The sequence below is a fragment of the Chlamydotis macqueenii genome, chromosome 14 (assembly GCF_036417535.1).
Source record: "Chlamydotis macqueenii isolate bChlMac1 chromosome 14, bChlMac1.mat, whole genome shotgun sequence".
Lineage (NCBI taxonomy): Eukaryota > Metazoa > Chordata > Aves > Otidiformes > Otididae > Chlamydotis > Chlamydotis macqueenii.
The window spans coordinates 4,465,041-4,479,318 of record NC_141569.1 but is presented as its reverse complement, the minus strand read 5'-3'; the positions used below and the strand labels follow the sequence as shown (position 1 = coordinate 4,479,318).

Here is a 14,278-nt window from a genome sequence, read left to right as displayed (position 1 = left end):
TTGTCTCCATCCTACCTTCCTCCTGCACTTATTATAAGGAAATAGTAGAGGGAAGCAATTGTGTATTTCTGAAATGCCTAAATAAGTTATCTTTTCTGCTCCCCAGCTATATTCTTAAAACATCATCTCTAACCAGCTCTGCCACTTCAACAGGATGAAACTGCTAGCATCTTCTTACAACTCCACAGCTATTTCGGAGAATCTTGTGACCCAGCAGTTTCCACCTCGCTGAGCAATGCTGTAACCATTACCACCCTCACCAAGAAAAGATACTTGATCTGGGTTTTTCCAAAAGCAGCATTTCAAAAAATGTACTTAATATAAAGTCTCCCCAGTCTAAACAAAACCATCACACAGATAAAAAGATAAATTTGGGGAAAATCCATAAGGTTAGGTCCCACTCACATCCAGGCAAAAGATGCTTTACAACTAACAGGAACAGACAAGACATTTGAACTGCTTTCAGGATGCAGTTTTCTCTTGCTAAAACTCCTCAGAGTCATATTTAAAGAATACAAATATTTTAATTAAACATTAATGTCTCCATATCTATGGATGACCAGTACACACATACGCAGTGGTTAATTTTAATGGGCTTGATGTTATATGTCCAGATTTGTTCAATGAGCTTTATATGCCATGTGTTATATTCTGAAACAGAGAGAATGGACAAACATTTGGCAGACAAGGATTCTGTGCTGTTTGCTATTTTCTTATTGTAAGGGGAAATAAAAAGTCATTAACGTAAAGCTAAATTATATTCTTACAGAGAGCTCTGGGTAACAATGAAGAATTTCCTTGGTCATCCATCTTTGCAAAAGACAGCATATCCCAAGGAACATGATTACAAAACTTCAGGGAAAATGTCTTCCGTTTCATGATGAGCTTTTTGCAATCTCTAAAGACAGACTGAAGTTAGGAACTTGAATCTTTTCTACTTTGGGGCAAGTTGTTAGTGGAAAAAGCCTTTCCAAGTCCAGGTTTTGTACGAGGTCAGCATTATGTAATACATGAAACTGTATTTACTGCTAATGCTAATAACCATTTTCGCCAGACAGACAATCAAGTACTTCTTCAACTTTAAAAGCTGCTAAATTATCTGAAGAAGTGCTCATTATTCACAAGGGCATACCTATAAAAAAAGTGAGTGAAAACAATACAGTAGGACAGTTTGGCTGAACTGGCCTAACACATTTAGTTTTACTGTGACCTGAGAAAGCGGGAAGGCTCGCAACGCGCTGTATCTTTTGAAACTGTCCGAGTTACTCATCAGAGTGCCACAACAACATATGCCAGTAATGCCTTCCAAACTACTAACACATTTATTTTGTGCAAGTTAACCAAACACAGTCCTTACTGGCCATAGGAATAAAGGAAAAAGACCAACTGAAAAACAAGGATTAAGAGACAGACCTCTAACTAACTATTAGTGTGCACAAGAATGCACTGTGCCTCTGCTTTCAGCAGGTTATGTCCTTAACAGTTAAATGCTTATCTTTTGCACATTTCATGAGAATGTTCATTCACATACTCGCCCTCCACTCCACCTTCCTTCTCCAGTCAAGCAGCCAACCTTGGCAGACTCCAGCTCTTGGGGAAAAAAAAAAAAAAAAAAAAAAAAAAAAAAAAAAAAAAGAGTTTGGAGTCAGACATGAAAAACTGCATTTTACAGTGTTGTGACTTTGGAGATCAGAACCTCAGATTCACTAATATGAAATTTATCACCATTTCTGTTATCATGCCTAGGAGCACCCTTACGATAGCTCAAGATTTCTTCATGTTAAGTGTCGTAAAAATAAAAAAAGTCCCAAAGGGCTTTCAGCAAAGACAACAAGAGCAAAAGGATGAACACAAGCAGATGAAACTGTACGGATCGGCCCTCAATTCTAACATAGCCTAACTTGCATTACATATTTTTCAACTGATATCATGAAAATTGCAGTAAATTTAAAATTCTGCCAAGTGACCTTTCATTTGTTTAACAAGAGCAGTTCCTCCCAAGCAAAAGCATCAAAATGGAAGGAAAAAAAAAAAACACCGCACCCAAAAAAATCTATCAGAAATTGAGTTCATCACCACCCCCTCACCTTCTACAAGCATGTTCACAGGCTATTAAAATTTGTTACTAATCTCCAAATCATTAACCTTCAGAAGAGCTTATCCCTACATTTCCATGGAGCTCTGGCTGAAATAGAACCACCGATCTTCTGTCTATGTAGACAGGAATGACTGTGAACTTACACAGAGAAAGCGTTCTGAAAAATTACATGCAGCTTATCTGTCTTGTTCTTTTGGGCGAGTGCCTGCATGCATAGTCGCAGCATAATGCCACCACAGTATCCGCACACAACAGAAGAGAGTTCAAGCCTCTCCAATTAAACTCCTAAATATAGCATCACTGCTGAAAGACTTGCACCTCAAACTGGAACGAACACAGGTTCACATCGTAGACTGCAAGGTATCAACCGTAAGAATGCTCTCGCAAAAATTCTCAGTGTTGCTTAGCCTCTGAAAACATTTAATAGGTGCTTGAGAGTCTTCATCAGTAAGCTGATGCTACTGCCACAGGGCTGATTCCTCACCACACAACCGCAGCAGGAAGGCACTCAGCCTGACCTCTCTGCAGGAAGCTCTCCTACGGCCCTTTGACGTCAGAAGTTAAGAATCATTTCGGCAACGGTATTGCAAGTTTTCAGGAAAGCATAGGTAAGAGTGAGTTTGGTGAGCAATACAAACTCTGAAATCAATTTAGAAGTAAATTTCAGATGGGTTTTGCAGATTGCTTGATGGAAAGTCAAGACAAGCCCAGCTTTAAAACACTGAGTTTTCTTCCTCATTTTAACTGAACTGATGTTTATTGAAAATGCTCCCTTCATCAGGGAGAGAAAAGGAAATAATACAGCCAGTGGTTAATATGATTTCCACCTGAGGGACAAAATTAAATTAAGGTCTCAGAAAAAACAGCAACTCACAGATCGAAAGGTAAAAATCTAATTAAAAGCTCCAGAAATCTATCAATCATAGCATTAAAACATATATTGCAGCCATCAAACAGATGGTGTAAAACCGAAATACAAGACAAATCTATTCTGACAGGGACAACTGACAGACCAGATTCAGCTGGGGGGGCGGGAAGGAAAAAAAAAAGCTGAAAATAACTGGCAGAGCACTAAGGATCAGCCTCTTAAACTCCATTTTCTACAGAGATGGCCCTCGACTCATCTAAAATTTACTGTAAGACCACAGACCCGTTCCTCGTATGTGAATAAGCAGATAGAACTTTTATGTATTTCGTATCATTAGAGAAGACTGACAGTTGGTTAAGAGGCCATTTTTCAATGGGGAAAAAGCAGTTCTTGCCACTGATGAGAGCCATTCAATATCTTAAATGATACACCTGACCGGACAAAGTTGAAAACAGATTTGAAAATAGACAGAGCATTACAGATCTCTAGAGAAAAAAAATTAAATACTGAAAACAGTCATGTTGCAACCAGAATATTACTAGAATCCAGTCCCTTCTTATCCTGAAAATTACTTAAAACCAAACAAAAGTCAAATCAATATAGCCTTACATTGGCAAGAAAAACCTGTTAATAAACATAAAAGGGATGGGAGTGACAACAGCATCTCCGAGTTAAAAACCATCCAATATTACAATAACGCACTTGAATTGACAATAACTAATAGAAACACCCTATCATCCAAGAAGTTGAAAGGAGGCAAGGATAGGAGGCACATTCTACCAGTCTATCTAAAGACTTCACAAGAGGACAGGACACATCACTGCTCATCTATACATCCCTGAAAAAATCTTTGCCACACATTACTTGTAGTCGTTCTCCACGATGTTGCCAACACTACTTGTCTTCAAAAAGTTTTGCCGTTTCAAGTTCACTTTAGCTTTTCTCCTCAGAGTTATCATGTCTCCTTCCTTCCTCACCTGAAGTTAGAAACTTGCTTTGTCTGAACCTAAAGAGGACAAACAACACCCCCTTGTCTGGCAGGAGTGAAAAATAAGCCCAACGGGATAAGAGAAATCCCTTTCGGAAGCTGTGGAATTGCAAGACAGAGGATGTGCATGTTGATTCCTACAGCCGCTATCATCAAGCCTCCACTAGAAAGCTGGCTCTACTCAAAACTAACAGACGACCTGCTAGCACTGGAGAAGCATACTTGCTCACGGTCACACTTTCTTCCCAGGCACAGACCAGCCACTGTTGAACAGAGTTTCAATGCTGAGCCACAGAAATTCTCTACCTGATCCAGCATCTGCCTGTAGCTGCAGAGAGCAAACAGGTGAGAGAACTCAGAGGTACTAGGTTACTTATGAAGAACATTCCACAACCCCCTGAGGTTAACACAACATTTGGGATAACTCAGTAGTTGTAGTATTACAAGACACAGTGAAGCTTACATTACGATGGCAGAGCAGCAGCAGAGCTGCGGTTCATATGTGGCATTTGAGTGCTGCAAGTTAACTTAAAATGAAGAATCACCCCTTAAACCACAAAGTCTGCTACAGTTTAGTACCTCCTAAGGCTGGAGGTGCTTTTGAAGACAAAAGAGGCTCCAGAACTTGCAAGCTCACAGTCATTCTGAATCGAAAAGAGCTAGTTCTGTTACTTCAGTAATAAGACTTAGTTACATTTTTGTAGGTTCAAATTTAGAGGAAGAGAGGCAAGTAAGGAAAAAATTAAAATACAAAGGAAATCCGGAATTACTGGCAGAGGGGGAGGTGATTTACCTCTTAATTAGATATATTCTTTTTAAATTCACAAATTAAATTATTTCATTTGCTCGAAAAATTACTTGAGCGGTCAACTGCCATTCTCAAAGATGAAATAGAGCTCAATTTAAGTTCAACTTTCGAAAAATGTCTCTGAACATGACGCCATCCTTAGCAGGTCTAACATGCGGAAAACAAAGAGCAACACAGTTGTGACTAGGAAAGGATCCTGACACATTTCAACTTCGAACCCAAAACGGAACAGTTTTCCATTAATTTCTAGTCAATCAAGCGTAAGCCATCATAACCACAATATTAACCAATGGCTTCTATTCTCCGCCTTGTCTCAAGAACAATTAAATCTTCTAATAGAGGAAAAACAGATCCCACTAGAGCACCACCAGACAAAAAGGCATTCAACTTAAAAGATCAGCTGCAGCACCAGGCAGCCAAGGGGAATCAAGCACTGTGGGTACCGCAAGAACTCTATCAAGAGTTCTAGAAAAATTAAGCTTCAAGTCATTTGAGCTTTTAGTTCCTGGGAGGCAACACATTCTGATTTAAGTCTTCAGAACAGTCTTTCCAGTAAACAGGCTCAATTCTTAACACACCATGGCTGAAACTTACTCACTGAATATCCTTACTCGAGCCAAGCTCTTTTCCACTATCACCCTTATAACTAACGCCCCAAGCATCTTCTGAGATTTCTGTGGGACAGCTATTTTCTTTCTGCTCTGTGGAAGCTGAGGAATAGCTTGGATACTACTGAAATGCAGACAACAAATCATATCAGATGTTAATGTCCATGCAGGAGAACTTATTTTTGTTTTAAATATAACTGGAAATGAAAAAAAAACAACAACAACAAACAAACAAAAAAAAACGACAAAAAACCACAACAGTTTGTCAGTGACATTCCAAAAGATTACTGATAGCACTCACTACAAAGGCCAAAAGACTTCATAGTCATCAACTTAGAAGTGACAGACTGTACAACATCAGGATTTTTATACAGACTACTGGACAAATAAAAGAGTATTAGGATTTACTACTTTTCGGCCTCACAATCTGTCTATACAGGTAAGCTATACCAACTTCAGCACACACTTCCCCAAACTCATACACACACAAATTCCTGGGGGGTGGGGTGGGGGGGAGAAGAAATCAATAATCATCTGTATTTTAGGACTTCCTGAAAGACAACAGCTGTTCTTTAGAGGGGCAACTTTCCTTTCACCCAGTTCTTTTGCATGAATCAATACTCAGCTGCAGAAGTAAGAACATGAAAAACGTGAATAGTCTCAGAGCAACTCATTAAAAATTTCTGCAGTAAGTAGTCTGGTCCCTTTGATGCCAAAATCTAATCCAAATTTGTGCAAACAAATACGGACAACATGACAACGGTCACTATTTGCTTCTGTAGCTGCCAAATTACAATAGCTAATTTCATCCTCCTTCCTGTTTCCATCACTTCAGAACAAGGTAACAAATTCAATAGCGCAACACTCTGATCCTGTACAAGTGCATGTCAACGTCCAGGCAAGCACAAGGACTCAGTGTGAAGTTCATAAAGGGAAGAACCCCAATTAAATTAAGCAACTCAGTCAAGTTTTCCCAAAATCAGTACCTCTGAGTACCTTTGCAGCCAAAGCTATGTATGACACGACCGGGGGGGGGGGGGGGGGAAGAAAAAAAAGAAATAAGAAAAAAAGGCTCCATGCAAGGTTTTGGAGACTATTGCTACACAAACAAATGAGTGGCAATCCCTAGTGGGAAGAATTCTAGAAAAACAGAATGTCAGAGTCAGTATAATTATATTTCCATGTGTTTAGCATTGTGTTCTGCAGTAATATGGAAGCATTCAAGACAGGAGCTTAAATTTAATTTGGAGACAAAATTGAGGAAGTTGAAGACTTATTACAAGCCACTGCAACTTCAGCATCTCCACGCACCTAGGCCAAAAACACCATAATAATGTATTTGTATAACAGAAACCCCAGACCACATGAAAACTCCAGAGTAAGCAGATGAGTAAGCTTCTAAATTGCGCCTAAATGCGGACACACTCAATTTAGCTACTCAGGCAAAGCACAGAACACATTAGTCTTGCAAGCTTTATCAGTTCAGCAAGGTAAAGAATCCTTCAAAGTCAAAGACAAAACAAAACAACGATTAACACAGGAGAGCTATCAATTAAACAAGACTCTAAGCCACCAAACATAAATTCACTGAGAACTCAAACATGGCTAAATTCTCCAAAGACACTTTTATACGTATGTAACGTGCTGCTAACAGACAGGGAGATAACCAGACATGAACGGAAGGAAAAACACAAACGCTCATCCTTCATATTCAAACAGAAAGCAGATCCTGACCTAGAAGACTTCTGAGCAGTTTCTCCACATCACTTGTTCCTTTTGGAGCTGAAGAATACAACCGTCAAGCAGGTGGCTTTCATCTGCTCACTGCATTGACACATCATCCCAAAGCAAACTTGACTATCAGGATTATTGTTATACAAAGCAGCACATGTAATATTGTACATATATAGAGAATATTTCCACGGAGGAATACCACATAAACAGAGAATCACATGTAAGAACTGAAATGCTGCTAAGCAAACTCTGATTAGAGGAGTTTGATGAAGAAATCCTAAGGAACTTTTCAGAACGGTAAAAGATTCAAGATCTTTATGGATGTACTTACATATTCTTAATTTCTAAACCTTAACTTCTGCTTCCTTTATAAGCACAAAACATGGTATCAGTTGCACATCTTAAATAAAAGAATCACTGTGCCCACCTCCTAAAGTTAACTATTAAATTATCAGTTTTCTCCACAACACAAAAGGTTTATAAACAACTTTTTTTGGTAAGATGCTAAGTTACTTAGCAAATGTGGAACACAGTAGTAAATACCAACGACAAGCCACAAGGTCAGCTATATCATCCTGCTCATGTACAAGGTCTTCTGTGGAGCATCACATCTTGCAACTTAGGCAAAAGTCTTAGACCTAATTCCATGTCTCCCTCTTCCTGTGTGAGATGGTGGCTATTCTGAGAGTCTCTTCTCTAGAAGCAGGGTAGATGGAGGTTGCTCCTTGGAAATGACAAATATTTGTTTCACCACTTATTTTCTCCACACTGAATCGTTTCTTTGTGTAGCAGTACACAACATTTACCTCTTTTTAGCTCTTCAAAAAACAGAGCAAAAGCTTCAATCTATGCCACACAATTAGAAGACTATCATAGAACGTAATAACAAGGTAAACTGCAACAGAAATGTAACACTACTTGTTATATTTGTAACGGTACTATTAAAGATGAAGCTGTGTAACAAAAGTTTAATATAGTTTTACAACTCTTTCTGTGACCACTGGTTAACCTGTGGATTCCCCTCAAGACAGAAATCACAGGTACAACTCTTTACAAAAACTACACCTTCAAAGCACTAAGGAAAAAAAAAAAAAAAAAAAAAAAGAAACCACCGAACCAAAAAACTCACTACACCAAGAAAGTATGCATCGCATTTCTCATGAAGAATCAGTGATCAAAACTCTGGCAATGCCCATTTCCTGGGCTATCAGAAGACGATCTCTAGTTCATTGAACAGAACTTCGCAGTAAGAGATTATTTTTTTTCCCCTCTAAAGAGATTTCCCATTTTTTTCCTTAATATTTTCAGTTTTCCTGGGGTTTCATACTAACACAAAATCTAAATAATATTTAACTTGGCTCCACTAGCCCAAACAATCTGTAACATTTCTACAAACATAACTCTAAAAGTTTACTGGTAAAATATTTTAAGTGGTGCCATTAGATCTCTTATAAATTAAAGCAAGACGTTTCCAACTTGCACAGGTATGCGGAATTCTTAGCTCAAGAGAGTGCAGAAAGAAGTGAAGATCTCACAGCGTAAGAGTCTGAAAAATCACTTGGTGTGTGGCCATCAAGAAACTTGTTAAATTTTTTTTCCCCAACATATAAACATTACCCTAAGATTAAAAAGATATTTGTCATTTCAGATAACCAATGTGGTTTTATTTACAAGTTAAACAAGCTAACTAAAGACTACACATCAACCCAGTGTTATGTCTTACATAGTTACAGGTTGCCATGGACCACAAAAGAAAATGAGACACTGATAAATCCAGTGGCTGACTGATACTTCACCTACGAGGAGAATTTAGCTGGAGGAATATGAAGTATTTTTATCTCTACTGCTTACAATACAAAAATCAAGTTACTGCAATTACTAGAAATCTAGATTTGAAAGATTGACACAAGCTTTAAAACACAGTTGCAAACTGACACAGCAAACACTAAAAACAGTGAAAGGCTCAGGATGGAGTAACAAAATAAAAAGCGAAGACAGTATTTAAAAATGCGGAATTATGTGTTACTACGTGATGCTCTGTACGCTATTTCCACAAGATTTCAGCCACTGAACACTCCAATAACACATTATTCAAAGAAAAACAAACAAACCAACCAAAACACTCAACACAGCTACATTTCATATTTACCAGCAGTGTATCTCTGAGGTTAAATATTGAAACTATTCAAGCAATTGTGAAATAGCTACTATTGTTCTTCATCCAACCATTAATCTAAAATTTAAAGCTGCAAATAACACCAAAAATTATCAGGATGAAGAGCCCAGCGATTACACTGTCTTTCACTCTTTTTAACACTTGACATTCCAAAGCCAGGAAACTTACTCTTTTGGCTTAGCTCCTTACAGAAGGCAAGGGAAGTTAACATCTCTTAAGTACTTTCGCACATATGAAACCCAGTAAGAAAATGAACTCAGTCCCCTTAAAACTTAGGCAATAAAAAAAATACCTTTTTAAAATTCTTCTTAAGTGGCCAACTAACCTCGCATTTATGAAACATTTTAACCTGAAATTTAATAGTTTAATTCTAGCCCTTAACTCTGAAAACCACGCAAACCACCTCGCCAATGAAGCGGACAAGACATTTGCGTTATCACACACAGCTACCCCGACTGGCTTGGTACGCTACTTTGGCAGCGGTTTGTTGTGGGGTTTGTTGTTTCAGAGGTGGGGGGTTTTTGTCTGTACACTGCCAGGTTGCTACCCATTGATTTTAGAGAGTAGACAGGTTTGCACACAAAAGTTAAGCTTTCTGTAACACTGACATCTGAAAACTATTGTTCACACAGCTGGAGTTAAAAGGAAGGCTGATATGGCCACAACACTAACGAAAGATGGTAAAACAGCGTTGTAAGAAACCTGCATATTGCTATCATTTAAGAGGTCTCAGCACTACAAAATGCATTTAGAAACATTCAAGGATGCTATAAAATTTCATTCTGGGAGAGAACTTAGCCTTTAAGAGGACTCCATGCACAAAAACTTTGTTTGCTTAGTAACCTCATCTAGCTTGCTTTCTTGGGAGGAAAAATTGCTTGAGAGTTTGAAGTTTCCCCAACTCTATGACCCTGAAGGAAATCAAATAGGAAGTCATGCCATACAATCTACAGCGTTTGCTTGCAAGTTCAAAAACATTTTGAGTTATCAGCTAATCCAAATAAGGCACAACTAACTGCACTTTCCTGAGGCCATCCGTGGAGCCCAGTGCAGAGGCACGCCGAAGCTCTGTTTAACATTCCAGTCTGGACATCTTCATATCTAGCGCCGGGCATTCTCTGAAATACGCCATATGCTATGCATTAAGCGACGTCAGAGCTGTCGTCCTCTGCACCAAGCGAGTGCCAGAACTCTATCAGAGAGCTGAAGCTGGCTTTCAGCTTTCTGCTTAGAAACTTGTTAAGCGAGTAAAGAAGAGTCAACTCAAAAACCCACAAACACTTATGATAGAGAAGATTTACTATGAAGACATTAATTACATTCTCCCGTGCTGAGGTTGGAAGCACCCTGCAACATTACACTACTATCATAAACCCTGAAGTAAATTAAACACTAAATAGCCAGCTTCCCCACAGCAGTTTAAGACAGAAATTAGAGGCTGCTTTAATGTGACTTCTTATCCATCTGAACTAGTTTATGGCAGCAGTCGATTTTTCCATGGTGATGAAGTCACTATGCTGAGAAAGCAAAGAGAAACTGCTCCCAGGCACCAGGTGAAAGCATCCAGGGCTCTAATTGCACGGCAAACCGGTGTTTGCATCGGCAGTGATTACTGCTGGGCGCACTCCAGGTACAGCGCTGAACTCCATTACAAGCAAGTCACTGCACAACCCGATCAGATGGTAACCGAAAAAACGTGAAACTCTGAAATGGACTCTTTTTAAAAAGAAAGCCAGAACAGCAGCAGGATAGCTGTAACTTTGGAAAAGCTCCTCCCCTTCCCTCCCAAAAACGTTAATTGGGGTTTGAGGACTGAAACTGCTGCCAGCGTGCACTCCGCACGGACGGGCAGGTGTTGGGAAACCCATCCCAGGTGCGTCCACAGGGACGCGAGGAGCCCTTAACGTGGTTACTTACAGTCTCTCCGCGTTCCTGGGAATATCCCTCGGTACAGTTTTGAGTCCTAGTCCGTGACAATCCACGTTGGAAGCAATACATGTACATTTGTGCGGGCATCCTCCAACAGGCATCCAACTCAGGGAGCTCCAAAAGCTCAAGATCGTTCCAAGGCACAGAAACGCACTTCTTCCACCAGACAACATGGTTTCTTGATCACTTCGCTGGCGATAAAAGTGTGCGCAAGCAGCCGGCCCTTAAAGATGAAATGCCTCTAAGAAGAAAGGGAAAAGAAAACAAGAGGCTCTTAGTACAGCCCGAGGGAACCCAGCGCTGCCATCGCCGCCGGAGCGCCAGCAAACCTTCAAAGGCGCCCGAGAAGGTTGTGTTGGTGGAAGGAGGCGGGGAGCTGCTTCGGGCTCGGGTTTCTCTCTGTTATCTACGAACGGTACCAGAAGGCAGGCGGTTTAACAGAGCCGGAGCCAGATGCGCCCTCAGAGGAGAGAGAGCCGGAGAGCGGCGGTGCAGGCAGGGCAAACATCCGTCAGGAGCGGCGGCGGTGGTCCCCGCGGCAGCCTCCTCCGCCCCACCTGGGCCGGGCAGGTGGGCTGCCGGGGAGGGGGGCAGGTGGGCCGCCAGGGAGGGGGCCGGGCACCCCGCCGCAGCCGCCTCAGGCGCTCCCTCCCGCCGCTCGGCTGCTGCCGCCGCGGGCCCGCACCCCCGCGCTGGCGGCCGGCGGGGCCGGGGCCGGGGCCGGGAGGCGGCGAGGGGGCGGAGGTGGCGTCGCTCCCGCCCGCTGCTGCTCTGGCCGCCGGCCGCCCGCTCTCCATTCACTGTGCATGGCAGCCGGGCGAGCGCCCGCGCCGCGGTGCCACCCCTCCCCCCTCCCAAAATATCTCCCGCGACGCCCATTGGCTGCGGGCGCCCTGACGTCACCACACCGCTGAACTTTCGGAGCGGAGGGAGGGCGAAACTTTGGGGTGGGGGGGGCCGCGCTGGCCCCGGCGGAGCGGTGGTGGGCTGCACCCCGCACCCGGGCAGGAAGCAGGGTTCCCGCCGCCGCGGGCAGCCCGCCGCCCCTCCGCAGGTTGGAGTGCGGGGCAGGAACGGGCGGGCTGCGGAGCGGGCGCGGGGCTCGGGTTTCCCCCCCGAGGGGAACTCGGCGCCTTTTGTTCCGCACGTGGCCGCTCCCCGAGTACCCCCTGGCGGCGGGCGCAGGGCGCGCCCCCCGGCCCAGCGCGGCCCCGCCGCTCCGGGGGAGCCGGGCTTCGGGAACGAGCGCTGGGGAGAGGAGCAAGTGGGCTGCGGCACGGGGCCCCGCGGCGCTGCAGCTGGGGGACGGCGAGGCGCAGAACACCTTACCTGAAGTGCACCTTAAAAAAGGCACTAAAAAAAAAAAAAAAAAGCGCATTTGGAGATTACTAAGAAAATTGCAAGTCCCAGGAGGTACAGAAGGCAGCATATTTTTTTTATTTTTTAATTTCTTTTTTAAGCTATTTGCCCGTTCACAGGAAGGTTGTGGATGTACCACACCAGACACGCAGTGACCTCCTGACCCCAACTAAAGCTGGGGAATGCACATCATCAAAAGCTGTGTTTCAAGATACCTAGTTCCTTGTTGTGCACGTTTAAATATACTCATGTATAACAGACTGGGGAACACACGTAATCTGTGCTTCATCTACATCACAAACTCATGGTCCACGCTGATGGAGTCTGCGCTCCATTCCTGCAGGCAGGGAAAAGTTTTCCTTCTCACAGTTCTACAAGGATCGTGGCCAGCATTACCCGGAAACCCTCACAGCCCCTACAAAGACCTGGCAAGGCCAAGCTACATTAGACCTCACATTCTCAGCTTTTTTCTACAAACATTAGAAAATTAGTATTAGGTCAAAGGCTTGTAGGAAAACAAAACAAAACAAAAAAAAACCTAAAAAAAAAAAACCAAACAACCAACAAACCTAAACCACCAAACAAACCACAACACAGTAAGAAGTTCACCATAAGATGTGGACACGGCATTCCAGGGTGCAGTAGCACATCTTAAATACCTGCTCATTTCTGGCGACATTTGCTTCATGTTTTGATTACTGAAATTTGTAATTTCCTTAGGCATTCCTGCCCACCTTGATAGTTGGTTTTGCCCAAACCAGTGAAACATCCCCCTTGACAGCCAGCAAAGCAGCTGCTTGCCTACTGCCCTCCTTAACAAGCAAAGCCTTGAGCTCTAGAGCATCGCCCTGTGAGGGGAATCTGCCACAGCACATGCAAGACCACAAATTTACCTTCACTTCTCCCGGTCTTTGTCTGAAAAAGCAATAAAGTTATTTTCTCATTTTGTAGTGAATTGTTGACACGAAAATATTCATTTTTACATAGAAAACATTTTGATGAAGCCTTAAGATTGAGCCATGTGTGTAACTGGACCCAAAGCTCAGTGAAGTGGTCCTTACAGAGCAGGATCCAGTGCAAGAGGGCTCAGTGACAAGTGACAAAGGGTTTGAGAACGCACAGAGGGACGCCACTGTCACCCCTTTAAGTGGCTGCTTTGTGTCGCTTCAGGAAAGATTAGAAAATGCTGTTCTCCCACCTCTGCCAAATCTACAGAAACCAGAAGTTTGGAAGGTGTGTGTCATTCTGTCTGGATCCCTCAGTGAACCTCTCCTTCCCTGGAGCAAAAGGCAGAGGAAGATTGCTTTAACCTCCAGCACTAACAGATGAAGTAAGGGGCAAAGCCACAACAACCCCCCCAGCCTTGCGGTACCCAAAGCAGCAATGATAACTGTAGGAGCTTGAACCCTGTCCCTCTTCTTCACCCTCTTGAGCGCGAAAGCACAGACAGCTCCAGGCATGTCAGTGACACTCATCGCTATCTATTCTGAGGCCAGCACCCTCAGTCAAGCGTTAGCCTACAAGAGATCAGCTCTGGAACAAGGAACAGCTGGTGCAGGCCAGACAAGACAGAAATTACACTGCTCCAGAGACAAAGTGCTCTGAAAGCTCTGAAGTCTCCTCCACACAGACTGAAGGTATACATCCTTAGCTCATTCAAGCAGTGAAAATACTTTTGTTGGAACCTAACTTTCCTTGGCAGCCAAACAT

At 42.7% G+C, this 14,278-nt stretch overlaps 1 protein-coding gene across 1 annotated transcript in view; it reads right to left on the bottom strand.

Moving 5' to 3' along the window:
* Positions 1–11,848, bottom strand: part of SLIT3 (slit guidance ligand 3) — a 502,049-nt gene extending 490,201 nt beyond the window's left edge. Inside the window, exons 1-2 of the mRNA XM_086758841.1 lie at positions 11,539–11,848; positions 11,198–11,450 (exon numbers count right to left, since the gene is read on the bottom strand). Of these exons, the coding sequence (XP_086614967.1) occupies positions 11,198–11,382 (185 nt within the window). The 5' untranslated portion in view covers positions 11,383–11,450; positions 11,539–11,848. The remainder of the gene's footprint in view (positions 1–11,197; positions 11,451–11,538) is intronic.
* Positions 11,849–14,278: the final 2,430 nt, after the last annotated feature.